The 17,995-nt window shown below is 43.5% G+C and overlaps 1 protein-coding gene across 2 annotated transcripts in view; it reads right to left on the reverse strand.

The window, feature by feature from the left end:
* Positions 1-17,995, reverse strand: part of RASA3 (RAS p21 protein activator 3) — a 161,426-nt gene that overhangs the window by 80,997 nt on the left and 62,434 nt on the right. For both annotated transcript variants that reach the window (XM_085888004.1, XM_085888005.1), the window contains one exon: positions 13,034-13,106. In XM_085888004.1, the coding sequence (XP_085744130.1) occupies positions 13,034-13,106 (73 nt within the window). The remainder of the gene's footprint in view (positions 1-13,033; positions 13,107-17,995) is intronic.

Consider the following 17,995-nt stretch of genomic DNA (forward strand, 5'->3'; position numbering starts at 1 on the left):
CACTATCAAATTTAATCCACAGGTGGGCAATGAACCGTGGACAACCCCATTAACTTTTGGGTCCAATTGGACCAAAGGTCAAGGTCAAGGTCACGAAAAGATCAAAATCGTTTTTCGCTCATAACTTCGTCAAAAATGATCTGATTTACTTCAAACCAAGCTTATAGTGAACCTTATTCTATTTGTCACTTATAATCGTACCCATTCCTATAGTGAAAAATGCATATTTGTGAAAATAACTTTTTGCCTTAAATGGGCGGGATTTGTGGTGCCTGGCACCACTTGTTTGTTTATGTTTTTTCATAACTTAGATTTAGTTCCATCACAGCAGACGAAAACAAAAGAAATTCACCCAAAACGAGTGTGAAAGCTACTCAAGGTTATTACGTTGTATACAGGATGTACTGTAATCGGTAATCACACTGATTCCAATCGGCTGATTGCTGAAGAGTTGCCGATATCGGCCAAGCACTAATACAGTGTGTGTGTTGTTGTAGAATTTGCTGTTTGGTGTGGTTTGCACAATGTACATCTTCTTTCAGGCATTTACCAAGGTTTAATCTACAATTCTTTGCTGTTTCTTGTTTTTGATTGAGGTCTTGTAGATGGTAAACTGCTCGAATGCTGTGTGTGTGTGTGTGTGTGTGTGTGTGTGTGTGTGTGTGTGTGTGTGTGTGTGTGTGTGTGTGTGTGTGTGTGTGTGTGTGTGTGTGTGTGTGTGTTTCTTTATAAAGCATAACATTTTCTCTCTGCTAACTCCCCTCCCCCTACCCATATATGTATGTATGTATATGTATATATATCTCTATCTCTATCTCTATCTCTATCTCTATCTCTATCTCTATCTCTATCTCTCTCTCTCTCTCATTGGGGGATGTTCATATCCGGGTGATGGTTGTTTCCGGATGTGTGTGGATGGAATTGGTCTCCAGATCATGTTTGTTTGTCTCCTAAAAGACAAATTTCAAAACAAAAGCAAGTTTTAAAGTAATGCAAGATAAACATAGTACATAAAAACTAAAACAAAGTTGTTCGGATGTTTGTGGGTAACAATCTCAATGGTGGTCAAAACCTCCAAAAAAGGTTTTGTTTTTCTTTATCTCGCATTACCATGTTATTTTTTTTAAGTTCTAAAGGAAATTTATGGAACGTGCTTTGAGGAATGCAGCAGGTTTTCAGCCTGCTATACACCCTACTTTCACTCCATAATGACAATGCAGGCACTGCTAACACCTTGTATAGCATTACATAATGAAATGAGTTTGACCATACTTTCAGAAAAGGGGAACAGAATAACATGAAACGAATTTGGTTTGATTGAAAAAAGTCAAATATATTCAACCAGAGCCAATATTCTTCTCCATGTAGAGCATGTGGATTCTGGTATCATCATTGCTCAGGAACTGATGCAATGCTCTCTGCAAGTTAGAGCACGAACATTTGGAATTTTGCCAGGATGCCAGTAGTAACATGCCTACTCTTCGTGTAAGACTCCGTGGGATATTTTGCGTCAATAAAGTAATACTAGCAGAGGGCACATCCAGAGTAACATCCGTCTGAGGGACGGTGTACTTTGTGACCCAACCCCTGGCCTTGCCTAGCACCAGTCCGGCAGTTTATCATCCGACTGAGAATCGGACCCAGACGAAACAGCTCAAAGGTAGGTGTGTACCTTAGCAACATCCTGTAACCAGAAACTAACGTTCATTAAAAAAGTATCTATTTGAGTGCACAACCGTTGAAAGTTTGAGTATGATTGTTGGGAAAGATCAGTGGTGGAATCGACTTGGATTTAGCTCCATCACAGCAGACGAGAACAAAAGGTTCTGTGGTACTCGACACCTTTTATCAGATATCTTACAGCACACGCATGCAAATTTCAATATATTTACACTAAATGTTTGCAAGCAGAAGCAACACGCACGCGCACACGCGCGCACACACACACACACACACACACACACACACACACACACACACACACACACACACACACACACACACACACACACACACACACACACGGCATTCGAGCAGTTTACCATCTGCAAGACCTCAATCAAAAACAAGAAACAGCAAAGAATTGTAGATTAAACCTTGGTAAATGCCTGAAAGAAGATGTACATTGTGCAAACCACACCAAACAGCAAATTCTACAACAACAACAAAAAAGACAACTATACATTTTTTTTTTTTTTACACAATCAAATTACTTATGAATCATTCAGCATATGAAATAACAATTGCAAGTCCAGTATGTGAAACAACTATTACTACTTTACTTTAGTTTGTATGTTATAAAGAAGACACAAGGTGTGATGAGACAGCTCAAAACATCATAATGATTGCCGGCTAGTCCGAAATGTAAGAATAGCAAAATAGACAGCTGGGAGGTTGGAAAAAGACATCCTGTCATATCTGCTTTGAAGACTCATAAATCCACCCTCGTTCCACCCACCCCATCTTGTACTGATCCACACCAAATTAGCCTTTAGTTTCTCAGCATCGACTGCTTCACAAAGCGCAAGGTAGGTGGAGAGACAAGCAAATGAAAACAACTCAATCTGAGATAAACTCTTCAGATTACAGGGTTCGATAAACATCACCACCATGAGGTTTGCCAAGTTACCAGACTTAACCTTCCGCAAACGTTAAAGCCAGCCCATAAGCAAAAGAAGAGTTAAATGACGTGCTTCCATCCGCAGGTCCTGTGATATCAACCTTGCAGACATTGATATGTCACCTCTGGCAATAGTATGCATTGAAGAAAATGCAGCCAAGCTACGATTTCCTCAGATAAACAATCAAGCAAAAAGTCCCAGGAAACATAACGGCAAACTGCCTCTCTGTAAATTACCACCTCCTCCTTGGTCTTGCACCCTCTCCCCTCTCTTGGCTCCGTCCCTCCCAGGTTTCTCTATGGTGCACACTGTCTGCCAGTAACCCTCTTCTTGTTAAATTCCCAAAATCCAGGCTCACTGCTCACCTCCACCCATTTGTTCATCTTTTCTCTGACCTGCGGAACCAACTTCCCCAGTCTGTTCAGTCCTATTATTCCCTCCAGAGCTTCACAACAGCTGTTCACCACTACCTCATGATGTCTTCTACCCCAAATGACCCCATTCCCAAGCACGCCCTTTTTCCAGGTTATTGTGATTTTATTTTTTGCCACTCTCCTTCACCTACATTCGTTTGTTAGTTGCCGGATGGTTTGTTCCTTTCATGTTTCATCCCTACCTTCCCCTTCCTCCTCTTCCTGTGTTGCAGCTTGTGTGCAGCTGGATCACCCCCATTTGTCCTTCTCCCCCTCCCATTGATCTCACTCTCACCTCAACTCTGCTGTTGGTGTTTATCCTTTTCCATTTTGTTCCCTACCATTCTGTTCTTGCTCTTCCATTAGCCTCAGGTCAGGTCAGGAATGATCCACCAGGGCAGCAGGTCGCTGCATCAATTTTCTGCCAGTACTCCAGGGGCCTCCATCTGGCCATCCCCCAGGCAGATACCTGGCTCATCCCAATCCCCTTGAGATGCCGATCAACCTGCTGCAACCACGAAGCATGTGATCAGCCCATTGGCCTCCTCCACTCACGAGAGAGTCCAAGTCTCACATCCATAGAGCAAGACTGGAAGCACCAAAGACCTGAAGATTCAGACTTTCGTCCTCCCGCAAAGGTACCGGCAGCGTCATACCCCATGATCCAGTGAATTCATGACTCCCCAAGCCCGACCCAGACGTCTGTTGACCTCTGACTCACAGCCAGCAGAGACATGAATATCACTGCCAAGGGAAGTGAATCTCTCCACGACCTCAACATCCTCACCACAAACAGGCACAGACAGGACACCAGCATCGAAGATGTCATGAAAAGACTGAATCTTAGTTTTGACCCAAAAAACCTGTAATCCCAGCGGCTCCGACTCCTCATTCAGCACCTCGAGGGCCCCCAAAAGGATATCTAAAGTCTCCGCAAAGATGACTGCATCATCTGCGAAATCAAGGTCAGAGATATTGACATTCCCAAATGATGCACCACAGCTTGATCTCTCCAACATCCTCCCTAGAATCCAGTCCATACAATAGTCCATGGGCCCAGGCATATATCGGTACCATCTGAGGAAACCAAACTTTTGGGCTACTAAGTTATTGGTAGGGACTAGATGATTATTTCAATATGTGATAACTGTTCCAGAAGAGCAGCTTAGTGTATGTATTTTGCATTTTTACCATTTTACCATTCTGAGATATTGACGTTTTGGGGGAAAATAAAAAAAACCAACAAAAAACCAAGGACCACTGGGAGGAAGTGGCAGAGCTGAAGTCCACGCAGGAGGAAGCAGACACCCAAATGCTTCTGCATGCTCTGCATGCAGCAGAGGCTGGGTACAAGGCTGTGGTGATCACTGCCGAAGATACAGATGTCCTCGTGCTGTGTCTTGCCTTCAATAAGGACATCCCATGCCCCGTGTATCAGAAGTGTGGTACGCAAACCCGCACACGGTTCCTAGACATTGACAAGCTTGCTCGATCGATGGCAGACAGTGTCTGTGATGCCCTGGTTGGACTGCACGTGTTCTCCGGTTGTGATACAGTCAGTGCCTTTTCAGGCCGGGAAAAGATGGGCGCCTTGAAGCAAATGAAGTCGGATAAGACCTACCAAGAGGCCTTCAGTCAGCTCGGTCATTCATGGGAAGTATCCACCGAGCTCTTTCAGAAGCTGCAAGAGGTCACCTGCCACATGTACGTGCCATCTACCAACACCACGAAAGTCAATGAACTCCGACATCAACTCTTCTGTGCCAGACGGGGAGAGATAGAGTCCAGTCAGCTTCCACCATGTGAAGACTGCCTCTTCATGCATGTCCTCCGTGCAAACTACCAGGCTGCTATATGGAGGCGCTGTCTGCAATGCCAACCCTATGTTCCAAGTCCCAAGGGTTGTGGATGGACCACTGATGATGACAGGAAGCTGGCCATCGAGTGGATGCAGGGTTCTCCAGCACTCGATGCAGTGTTGCAACTGCTTTCTTGCAAGTGTGGACGGTCGTGCAAACTCTCAGACTGCACGTGCCTTGCCAATAGCCTGAAGTGCACTGACATGTGCAAGTTGCGAACCTGCAGCAACCAGCCCGCTAATGTCGAGGAAAAGGTTGTACACCTCGAGGACTCTGCTGATAACCATGATGAAGACTAGAGTACTGATCCATGGTGTGAATGTTTTGGCACAATCACAAGGAGATTCATGGCTACAAATATGCATGAGTAAAACATAGTACATAAACATGCCACAGTAGCGTGGTGAAATTTGGGTTATCCATAAATTTCACATTTTGGACACTTGTTGGAACTAGGGTAGGGGAAGGGCAATTCCTTTAACTGTGGTAAAAACTTGTAAAATGTTTATAAATGTTTTCCTCATACAACATGTGCATGTTGTAAGCTGCTGTGGTTCAGTAGCACTACCCAGGGAACTTGTATAACAATACTATAAATTAAAATGAACTGAAAATCACTAATCAGCAACATTTTGATAGGCCCTATTGTTCGCCCCTTTCTGCCATAAAACAAATTCTGCCTTCAGGAATGACAGAAAGGATTATTCGGATGGTAGAAATAAAGCATTTTAGACATGTATTTGTGGTTTGCAGTTCATTCTAGCCCCATCTGGAAACAGCAATTGCATCATTTGTGAATGTTTCTGAGTTTGCCTTTTTGATTTCACGATGCGGAGGGTGGGTACATTCCAGAGATGATAACTACCAATAAGCTGCCAGTCTGCAATGGTTATCACATCAAAATATGATCTATATATATATACACCAATTCAAAAATCATAACGAGGATTGGTTTCCTTAGATGGTACCGACAAGTGCAATTTCTGGCCTGGGCCTATGGATAACAAGTACTGAAAAGTGTGGGGGCCAGTACATACCCATGACGAACTCCAGTAACAACTGGAAATAAGTCAGAGGTACCACCACATCTCACAGCACTCTCAGTACCAGGGTAGTAGAGTTCAGACATCAGATCGATCAGTTTTGGTGGCACCCCATGAAGACCAAGAATCCTGCAGAGGGCAGCCAGATTCACTGAATCAAACACTTTATAGAGATCAACATAGGCTGCAAGCAGCCCCTGCCAAACCTCTCGTCTGCGTTTGGTGAGGACCCGAAGAGCAAGGATACGGTCAAGTGTTGACCTCTTGTGTAAAGCCTGACTGCTCTGGACGCTGGTGCTCAAGCAGATGGTGGCGAACCCTTTCATGAATTATCTGAGCAAAGACGTTGCCCGGCACTGAGAGCAGCGTCACCCCTCGGTAGATGTTGCAGTCTTAGCAATCACCCTTCCTTTTCCAGAGGGACAACAAGGCCCCTCTTCCAGTCAGCTGGGATGATGCCTGTGTTCCAGGCAGAGCACAGAACTGCTTGCACCGACACGAGTGTAGCATTTCCACCAGCATTGAGAACTTCAGCCTGGATGCCACAAATCCCTGAAGCTAGTCTCCATTTCAAATGGTTCACCGCAGCCTGTGTTTCCACAAATGAAAGTGGGCCATAGTTGATTGGAGGGTCAGCAACAGTGATTGAAATACTCCTGACGTCCAACTCGACAGCTGGTGGATCAGCCTGGTACAACTGCTCAAAGTAACCGGCCCAGCGGGCCTTCACTTCGGACTCCTGTCAAGAGCCAACCACCCTCTGTTCTAACTGCAGTACAAGGGATGCGCTTGGATGAACGGAATGCATGAATTCCCCTGTAAGCAGGACGAGAATCACTTGACCACGGGTGAAAGCTCTACCCCCTCACAGATTCCTCGCACATAGGCCTCCTTGTCCACCCTTAGCGCATGTACAGTTTTACGCCTTAGCTCGCTGAACAGCTCAGCTCTGCCATTCAGCCTGGTCCTGCGACCCTGGTCAATGGTATCCAGTGTCCCTTGAGACAAAATTCTTCTTCGCCCAGCGGTGAATTCCAAGACATCCACCGGCAACATGAAGGACAGTGGTCTTGAAGGCACTCTGCAACTCTTCAGGATCTACCAAAGCACCTAGACCCCCCCAAATCTCCACTCAGCTTGTTCGCAAACTCCTCAGCTCCCCTCTCATCCAACAGCTTGCCAATATCCAGCTGAGGCTGGGATGGTACCATTCTCCTGGATTTGTGGTGAAACTTAAGAGTTGTTACAACATGCCGGTGGTCAGTATTGAGGAACTGAGCACTCCGGTAGACCCTGCAGTTTTGGATCATCCTCCAGCAACCATCAACGAGCACGTGGTCAATCTCCTTTGCCACACCGCCAGCGTTGGAATACCAAGTCCAGCGATGAGCTTGTGGGCGCTGAAACCATGAACCGGCCACCCTAAGTCCATGACTTCTTGCAAAGTCAAGGAACTTAGTGCTATTCTGGTTCACAGTTTCAGACCCATGGGGACCAACACATGTCTCATAACCATCCCTATCAATTCCAGTCGAAGCATTGAAATCCCCCAAGACTAGAAGTGTATCTCACCTGGGGCACTGATCAACCACAGACTCGAGAGTAGCATTGAATGCGTCCTTCACGGTGAGATCACTTTCCTCAGTCGGAGCATAAACAGAGACCAGGGAAATGACACCCAAGGAATGACGAATACTTCGTCTCATAATATGCTCATTGACCGGTATTACCTAAATTATCTTTGGAGTCAGCTTATTGGACACATCTGCAGCAACTCATTGGGCATGGTAACCCTCAGAGTGACCAGACCAATCGTAGATGTAACCACCCACCATGATCTCTCCGCAATCGGGTCTCCGAACCTCAGAGAGTGCTGCAATACCGATGTCCCAACGCTTGAGCTCAGATGATAACAGACAGGTGATCATCCTCTCTTGGGGATAGGACATTCCAGGCACCCACCCGAAGGAACTGCCTCAGGTTAACCCAAGGAGACCGCCCTCTTGTGGACACCTCAGCACCACCCCGATACACTCTCCCCCAGTCTGACCCGGGAATGTTACCCCGTGGTTTCCCTCCTATCATCAAATATTGGGGGTCCCGAAGGCTTTGCCCCAATCCTGTCATCCGGTGAGCTGCCCTGCGAAGGGAATCTGCATAGGAGGTTACTCCCACAGAGTGGGTTTTCAGATTTTTTTATGCTTCGAGAATGTTTTGCCGAATGAAGGGTTTTACAGTGGCCGGAGTGCAAATCCTGCCACCAACCTCCTAAAAAGAAGGACCCAACTGCAGGAGGATGTCTACAGACACCGTTGGACACTAGATATGGATGGCCGTTGGCTCACAAGGAGCTTCTCTGCCCTTTAATCATGTGAAAAATAAGTAAATAAATAAAATTTTAACAAACGAGGCATATTCTGTGTGATGCACAATGTGAAACATCCTTCGCAATCATACAAAATATCCAAATCGCTACAATAAAGTCAATTAAACCTGGGTATGTCACAAAACTCCATGATAATATTGGATGAGTTCATAAAGATAAATGCGAAACAATAATGCCTCAAAGTAATTTTTCTTCATGTTGGATGAACGATTTGCTATCGTCATCGACTGTGGTCGTTTCTAAATGCAAGGATCATTTTAAATTGATCAGCAAAGAATAATTTGTTTCTTTGGTCCAGTGACGAAAATATACCTCAAAATTCTCTGAAAATCATACATTCAACACACAGTACCCTGAGATACCTAAATCCCAATGTATTAAAAAAGGGAATTGTACACACATACTTACATACATATATACAGACATCTGAAATTAATAGAAAACAAAACAGAGCTGGCACGACTTCCATCAAATGTTGCATACGTGTTGGTGGTACCCAAGGTAAACCCCCCTTCCCCTTGCAAGGGGAGTGGGGGTGGGGAGGGGTGAGACGACTTGCCAATGCTCCCGAAGGTAGCGGGTGTTTCTAGTGCAAGAAAAAAAAAATCAGACGTAATGTTGAAAGTATTTTTGAAAAGGTAGTCAGTCATTTGAATCATTATTAAAATAAACTAGAGTTCATAGAACACATCACCCCGTGCTGTCTTGAGAAACAAGGACATGGGCAGGGTCGATGAGCAGAAAATTTGATTGGTCAAGATGATGTAAAATGCCGTAATGTTATGAAAGTGCCAAAATGCTGATTTGTGTTATTGTGTTCAAATACGTAATTCAATTGAAAAAAATATATAGATTTTAAACGTTTTAGAAAAAAAACAAAATCCAGAAGTTTACTGCTGATGATGCAGCGTCTTTTACGCCACCCTATCATTAGTTCTTCATATCTGTTGTTTGTGTCCTCTATGACATCCTGAAAAACAGTAAGTTTCCTGTTTGGAATGATTTTAAATTTTGTTCATCTGCCAGACAGGCAGATAGACTGAAACAATTATCTCACTCGTCTCTACGCATGCTTAATCAGGACGAATTCAAAGCCAAAGTTTTGCTAAACTATAGGTTCATTTTCCAATTAATGTTCCGATACATGTTCAAAATATAACATGAAATTTAAATTAAGTTGTTCCTCGATCATAATATGACGTTTGTAAACAGGACAGACAGACAGACAAAAGTAAACCAATTGTTTAACCCCGCTTTTTGCTTCGCAAGCACGGGGGAAAAACACTACAATAACGCTTACAGCAACCATCAATCTTGTATAATGTTAGCTTCCACCAACTATTACACAACGTTTACTTTTTAATAAACATACCTCATGGTTTATGCATAATTCACAGAGTGTCTGCCTGTGTTCATATGGATCCTGGAATATTTCAGTAAGCATCAGGATCTATTTACTGCTCCAACTCATAAGTGGGACAAAAAGTGCATCAGATTACATAACTAGTAAACATACATAATTTAAATTTATTCGATAGAGAGAGGAGAAAGGCTGTAGATCATCATTAATTAGTATCAGAATACCTTAGTCTCGTCAGCGCTGGAATATAAAATCATGGATTACATCTCAGCCATGAGCCGTGCATGCATGGATGGCTCAGTGGTTCCCAAAAACTTTTTTGTCCAAAAATTTGAAATCACATTCGCCCCGTGACCCAAATGGGCCCGGTACTTACGATAAAAATTGTTGGAGAAAACGCTTTTGATGTGAAAAAACCCCTTCAAAATCGAGATTTTGAGGGTTTGGAAACCCCTGTTATAGATCAACATGCATAGAAAAAAGGGTGGTTGGGAGGGGGAATGGGGGAGGTGAGGGGTGGACATTTTGAATTTTTGTCTGTCACATCTTAATTTGAATATCCTCTTTCCCCACTACATTTCAGAATTGACTGTGTCACTGAAAAACATTCCAAAACAGGGGAGATGCATGGCAAGCACCTCCTGTTGATTTGGGCCTTTGGAGCAAGTGCTAGTGTGTCACAAGGGTTCTTGACTCCGACAGTTGATAGATGGATATTTGGTGATAAATTTTGAAGTGGGGTGCAGAGAACATGTTGATAAATCCATTCAATCCTGTCTCAACTCAAGAGTGCATGGGAGGGTGAAAAAGATGGAAGAAGAAGTGGCACAAGTTGAGGTTGGAGAATCAATATAGATTTGTGGAGTCAATGGAAGCAGGCCAAGAGGAGTAGAAAGGAGCACTAATTACCTCCACCTCCGAAGGTGGATGAAGATTTGCTTTCACCCCCGTTTGTGTCTGTCTGTCTGTTTATCTACAAACATTACATCTCAAAAAGTTATGGATGGATTCAGATGAATCTTGATGCAGACTCCATACAAGGGGGAAGGGGAAGGGGTGGTCCACAAAATTTATGAGGTGATTTTGAGTGGGGATGATGAATGGATTTGCATGTATTTGACGGTGGGTTGATTGTGGGAGCAAGCAAGGCTGTCTTTGCGGGTGTAAATGGGTGAGGGTTTGTCTGGCAATGAACATGTGCAGTGTGCACACAAATGAATGCAAACAAGATGGATTGGTTGGGTGTTTGCTTGTTTTATTCGTTTCGGAGCCCTTATTTCTGGTGCAGTGGATTCTGTGAAGATAGCAGGGGTGAGTAAGGTGAGTGTCTTGGTGGTGAATGCTTGTTTTTCTCAGTTGCTGGGGGGTAGTGTTATTTGTATATTTGCAAGTGGGTATTAAATTAGGATAAATATATAATCACCATTGGCCAGCTTCAACAGAGTTATAACAAGATTACAAAGCTAAAATGATGATGATACAGGGGTCTCACTTGTATATCTGAATACCCAGGCCAGTGTGACATACACGTGTGTATCAGTATGTGTACTCTTGACACACACACACACACACACACACACACACACACACACACACACACGTATCAGTGTGTGTGTGTGTGTGTGTGTGTGTGTGTGTAAAGTGCACATACCAATACACACCTGCTGCCTCACTATTATGTTTATTGTGTGTGTGTGTGTGTGTGTGTAAAGTGCACATACCGATACACACCTGCTGCCTCACTATTATGTTTAGTGTGTGTGTGTGTGTGTGTGTGTGTGTGTGTGTGTGTGTGTGTGTGTGTGTGTGTGTGTGTGTGTGTGTGTGTGTGTGTGTGTGTGTGTGTGTGTGTGTGTGTGTGTGTGTGTGTGTGTGTGTGTGTGTGTGTGTGTGTGTGTGTGTGTGTGTGTGTGTGTGTGTGTGTGTGTGTGTGTGTGTGTGTGTGTGTGTGTGTGTGTGTGTGTGTGTGTGTGTGTGTGTGTGTGTGTGTGTGTGTGTGTGTGTGTGTGTGTGTGTGTGTGTGTGTGTGTGTGTGTGTGTGTGTGTGTGTGTGTGTGTGTGTGTGTGTGTGTGTGTGTGTGTGTGTGTGTGTGTGTGTGTGTGTGTGTGTGTGTGTGTGTGTGTGTGTGTGTGTGTGTGTGTGTGTGTGTGTGTGTGTGTGTGTGTGTGTGTGTGTGTGTGTGTGTGTGTGTGTGTGTGTGTGTGTGTGTGTGTGTGTGTGTGTGTGTGTGTGTGTGTGTGTGTGTGTGTGTATAAAATTAACTTTTCCGACCTAGACAAACGTCGTGATGAAAACCGTCGCAACCCCGTCATGACTGCAGCCCCAGAAGGGCAAATTTGCAGTGTAAATATGCCAAGGTTAAATGCTGTCACCAATCAGATGAAAAAACGAAGCCAATGACTCGTTTCACCCTTTTTAGGGTTCATCAGGGAAACACGTTACTGGTCCATCCACTTAGTGATTTTGAAGCCTTATGGCCCCCAAACTGTGATTGGGGAGGCCACCATATCGAGTCCCATTACAGCTATTGCTACTCGATCTGGGACCAAGAAGTGCCATCTGCCACATGGACACATTGTCTTCCGCCTCGCAAATCACAATCAGGAGGAATCACCATTGTTTTTAGCCATTGGGAGTTATATGAAGATGATGAACGTCCTGCCTTCAAAGTACCAATCCGACAGTTAAAAGTCGGGCCGAGAATGAAACCCAGGCTCGACAGCTCAAAGGTAAGTGTGCAATTTCTGTACTATCCTGTTAGGAAACAACAATAATATGTAGGAAAGAGGCAAATTGGAGCATGGTCACACAATAAACATTATTAGATGTGGGATTATATAGATGGACCATCTACCTGTTTAAACAGATCAAAGGAATGCCCTGAATCATGCTTCTCCAACATTGCTGTCTATTTTACAAACAAGAAAAAAAAGATTCTGTTGTCAATTCTCAAACCCGTTATTTCTCCCTCGATGACAGGGTCTGCTCATTTGTCTTCACACATTTACATCCATTTCACCTTCTTTCATAACACATGCAGAACCTCAAAATCAAACTTAAAATATTTTCATTTCCTCCTGTCTGTCAAGGAAACTGTCTGCAGCCAAGTCTTTCCCACTCCTCCGCAGCATCACCCACATATTATTTTGCAAATTAAAAATAAATCTCTTTAAAATGTCAAAAATGGAAAGCAGATATAATAGCTTGCAATTGGTCAATCCACAACAATTTCTGCACTGGAATCCAAGGGTTAATGTTAAAAGATAAAAATAAACCGGCCTTGTCATCAAGACCCATTCAGCTCTTCATATCCTTTCCGGTTTGGTCAGGAAAGCATCGGTTTAACACACCTCAAAGTAGAACACTTCATTGAAGAAGGGGTTTGTCGTTTCCTTCTTCACTTTTGTCTTCTTTTGCTCATTCCTATGATAAGGTAGAGCAGTTTAGACAAGTACGCGCACCCCATTTTCACAAACGAATGAATGCAGGGGTCACCAATAACATGGTCTGCTGATTATACATTTCTGCAAATATAAAAGGTATTGGGAGTTTTAAAAGCCACTATATGCACAAATCAAAAGCAATGCACCAAGTTGCAAATTAAATAACACAACGGAAATATTAAACCTACGATTGATGACAGGAAATCCACACACTGATCTACAGTACATTTGGATGCACTTGGTGGACAAGTCAATCACTTTAGTCAAAGCCAGGAAGTGTGAATGGGGGGGGGGGGGGATGTGAAGCAGGTGTTAGTCAGCAATGAAGGTTTCTTTTGAGGCTACGTGGCCTAATACACTCACCGAATGCTCCTGCTAGGACGTTGTTCATAATAAATGCTGTTTACCCCACATCGGTTATATAATACTCCTCCATTGCAGCTGGTAATGTATGACATATGTCTCGGCTCTCGCCATAAATCAAAGGAAAGATTACAATGAAAAAAAATAATTCCCAGCATTGTGTATGCAATTCTAACATGTCTTGTTCAATACAAAACTACTCCTCAAAGTCAAACAAATGATCCTGAAACTTGCACCTACAAGGATGTGTATGGAGGGTTTTCAGAGCTATCCCATAACACTGTGCGCACCACGATATTGGTTGTATTCACTTCCCTGGCAACGAATGCATCGGTAGCTCTACAATCTAGCACGTTTGTCTCATTATTCTGACTTACTGCAATGGAAGGTTATGCTAATTATTTGGCCTTGTTAGTTCGTGTTTGCCTTTTCTCGCTTGTTTAGCTTGACAACCAATATGGCGCCTGAGCACTGCATAATGGGTACTGAAATCCCTCAATCGGGCCTAATGCACATCGTGAAGGCCACGGATGGCTAGTAAGCATCCCCCCATGCTATGTCGAGTGTCTTCCAAGAACGAGGTAAACGAGAAAAAAAAATGCACAACAAACGGACAGTGGGGGTAGCGGAACAACATTTTGATCCAACAAGTAAGTGATGACAAAACAGTAAAAGAGGAGAAAGCAGAGGGGAAGGTAACACAGTAACCTGCAAGAGGGTAGAGTTTGGTAACTTTAATGGAGGTAGAAAAGATAGTGGGTAGATATGTTGGATGACATCAGATGGGAGTGTACCACATGTTTGAAGGCATGGAGGCAAGAGTGACATAAAACAACCTCAGGAAGGTAGTTTTCATGCTCTTGTGAGGTTGGCTTGGGGAAGTTTGGCCAAAGACTTTCACAAACCAGCTGGGGTAATTAAATAAATTAATAAATTATATCGTTAAATTTGCATTTAGTCTCGATTTTGGCAAACCACTGCTGATCTTGAGATTTTTGCTTCAACCTTCAAGGAATAATTTAGAAATAACCAGTGTTCAACCATGAAAGATTGTTCAGTTAAAAGTTCTCCTTATCGTCATGGGCATTGCCGTGAACCTCCTCATCGTTTTCTTGGAAGTCTTCATCAGAAGTAGCAGTGGTAAGATTCGCACATTCCTCGCATATGCACAGTTCCGTGCAGGGAATACCTACGGACATACAGATTCATTGTCTGCCTCACCATCTTTGCACTTAAACTTCTTGCATGCAGAGTATGCAAGTTCCAGGATGCTGTGTTGAGCAGGTTCCACATCCATCCAGTCAATATCAAAGGTATTGTTTGTCGACTTACAACCATTTCCAACTGGAGATGGAATGTCAGGATGTGGTTCGAAGCTACACTTATAGATGGCTGCCTGGAAGTTTGCACGTTAGGTGTGCTGATGTAAGGCATCCTGATTGGGTGGCATGACATCGTCTGCTCTAGTGGCCATGGAAAACTTGGCATATCGCACATCACTGACACTGGTGAACTCATGTTATGCATGCAGTTCACACACAAATTCTTCCAAGTGCAGTTACCATACCTTCTGTAACCGTGAAGGTTTCTCCAAGTGACTCAAATGCTGCACAGACTATCTGTTTTTGCACCAAGAGTTTAATTGCCCTTGTCTTGCCTTTGCCATAAAATGCACTTACCGAATCACAGCCAGTGAAGTAATGGAGGCCAATGAGTGCTTTATAGATAGGTTCTTCAAGATGCTGGTTGATAGCTTGTAGGTGGATTGTGTGGGCTTTCTCATCTTTCCCCGAATGGAAATACAGCTGGGAACTGCCAAAAATGGAAGCAAATGCAATGCCATGCATAAACACATCAGTATCAGGACTTTTGATGACTATATTATTGTCACAGGATTTGGTGATGTAAATGGCATGCAAAAACATCCTCGTGCCTGCTTCTTCATGAGAACAATGTAGCTCGGTGACGTTTTGCACTTCAACTCTTCCAATGTGAAGGGAGATAGCATGACACAGCTCGCCATGTGCTATAACTACCATTACTCCAAAATATTGGCATCACACTTTTTTCCAAATCTCATGGAGGAATTATGCAAATTGTTGTTTGTTGTAGCTGTTCGTAAGATACTTTTTCCATTGAATTAGCTGTGCAGGTTTTGAAATCTTGATCTTCTCAGAACCAATAGCTGCTCTATTTTCCTTTCCTTTCCACATTTTTACACTTGTGTTTGGATATCTATCCATTACAAAATGGACAGTGGAAGATCGATGAATACAGGCTAAGTTCAACAATTGTCTTAAAATCTCTCCTGAAAGTTGACCCATATTTTTGGCATGAATTTCAGGCTCAGTTCTTGGAGCATAGCCATTCCATCTATGATCCACACACTACCCATTGGTTTCTCAACAACAGGTGAAGTGTCAGGTGCAGTTGCCAAGTAGTGCAGTAGCTTAGCCATGTTAGCTTTCCCAGGCATCAATTACGTGTTGCTTTCGGCAGTGGCAGTGGAGTTCAGCAGTAGGACAGCATGCTCTTCAAATCAATGTTGCATGTTGTGTTGATGATGAGTCATGCAGGTGGCTCTCTATTATTTCATAGGGTGACATCTTTCCCCTTTACCTTTGTGGTGACAGTTTTGAGTTTTGGTCATATTGTTACGAATCGAGTGAAACACTTCATTTTCAACTTTGATAAAGTTTTGTTGAGGGAGATCTTGCCTCTTTGCAAACGGTCCAAAGTCATGAAAACATTGGCACCCTTCTCATGAAATGCAACAAGGTCATGGCAAACATCTGGTGAAGCAATGACACTTAATGATAAATGGATAAGATATCTGGGCACTGTTTCAGGATCATTGTCAAATGGGTTGATCACACTGGCCATGGTGTTCATGATGTTTGGCACATCCTGCGCATCATGGGTCATACACCTCTTTCCCAGATCTTTATGACTTTTACAAGTCAGATCCCAGTGATAGCTTTTGCCCACTGTGTTCTCACGCTGCCTTGTGATGGCTGCTCTTCTGTGCTGTGCCATAATCTAACTATTGCTGGCTCCTTTGTTGGTTGAGAATGATTTGATCCCACCCCTTGTTTTGGAATCTCTGTTGGCCGTTTGTTCGATCGTCATATCACAGGCAACTCATGAATAACGTGTCTTTGAACAGCAAAATTCACGATCTGCAATTAATTGAATATAAATGGATGACTCGCCACCAGATTATGCATTTCCAAACAGCAAACAGGGAGATAACGGGAATAATTTGTCCCATCATACGCAAACATTCATGGCAGAAGAGCTCTGACTACTGCTCGGTGGAGTGACCAATCCCCATCTCTGTTAGCCCTAATGAAGACAACCACATTTTCAAACAATTTCAGATACAAACTCCAAAATGCGAATCTCATTTCTTCGTTCCTTGATCATATGTAGTCATCACAAGTTGTAATCACCACCTAAAATTGCTGGTCCCTCCACCAGATCTATATAGTATTCTTGAGGAAAATGCCAGGGGCATAGTAAAGGCCCCTTTATATGGTATGTGCCATGTGGCAAACAATAGAAAAGAAGGGACATTCCATGGATTGTGGAAAATGCCAGAAGATAGAAAATAAGGAACATTCAAAGAATCTCGTGTGCATGCTGTACTACCCTTGTGGTGTTAAGAGGAACCAAGTAATGCTCTCGAAAAGTTCATTTAAAGGGGCGCCAATTTTTTAAAAACAAATTTATCACACATGCACATTATCTTATGGTTTTTGTTTTCAAGGAACAACAATAAAATAAATAAATAACTTGACTTATTCATGGATTTTAACCGATATATGTCAGGTGCCCCTTTATATGAACTTTTATAGAGCACGAGACAACCAGTGAACCCATTGGGTTCCCGTTGTGACAGCGGTTGATGAAAAAAAATCATTTCAAGAAAAAAAAAAAAAAAGATAGTTCCAGCGAACTATACCGCTGAGGTTGTTTGCATTTATCAAACTATTGTGGGCTCGTAGGTGCGGGCCCCTTAGGTGCGTGCCAGTATGTGCAGCTTCGTTCCTTCGCTCTCGTAAAGACGACTGGATTGGGGCATTTTTTCAATTAGATCGGACCAACCGTATCATAAATGGCCATAACTTGGGAAACATACTCAGGTCCCCAGCGTCAATTGTGACGTCATATCAAACGAAGAAGAAGAAGAATTGTGACGCCCCCTCTCTCTCGCCCCTACTCCTCTCTCGCCCCCGTCCTATCTCGCCCCCTCCTCTCTCTCCCCCTCTCTTGATTTGTGACGCCCCCTCTCTCTCACCCCTTCTCTCTCTCGCCCCTCCTCTCTCGAATTGTGACGCTCCCTCTCTCTCGCCGCCCCTCTCTCGCCCCTCCTCTCTGTAAATGTATTCACAAATGTCTACCAAGCACAACAATTAATTCAAACCTTGGGAAAAAAACAGCTTTCAAACCCCTGGGAAACAGCGGTTTCCCTTGGGAAAATTCAAACCTTGGGTTTAATTAATA

This window comes from Eptatretus burgeri, chromosome 7 (assembly GCF_056783735.1).
Source record: "Eptatretus burgeri isolate ZD-2024b chromosome 7, Ebu_testis_v1, whole genome shotgun sequence".
In the NCBI taxonomy this organism is placed as follows: domain Eukaryota; kingdom Metazoa; phylum Chordata; class Myxini; order Myxiniformes; family Myxinidae; genus Eptatretus; species Eptatretus burgeri.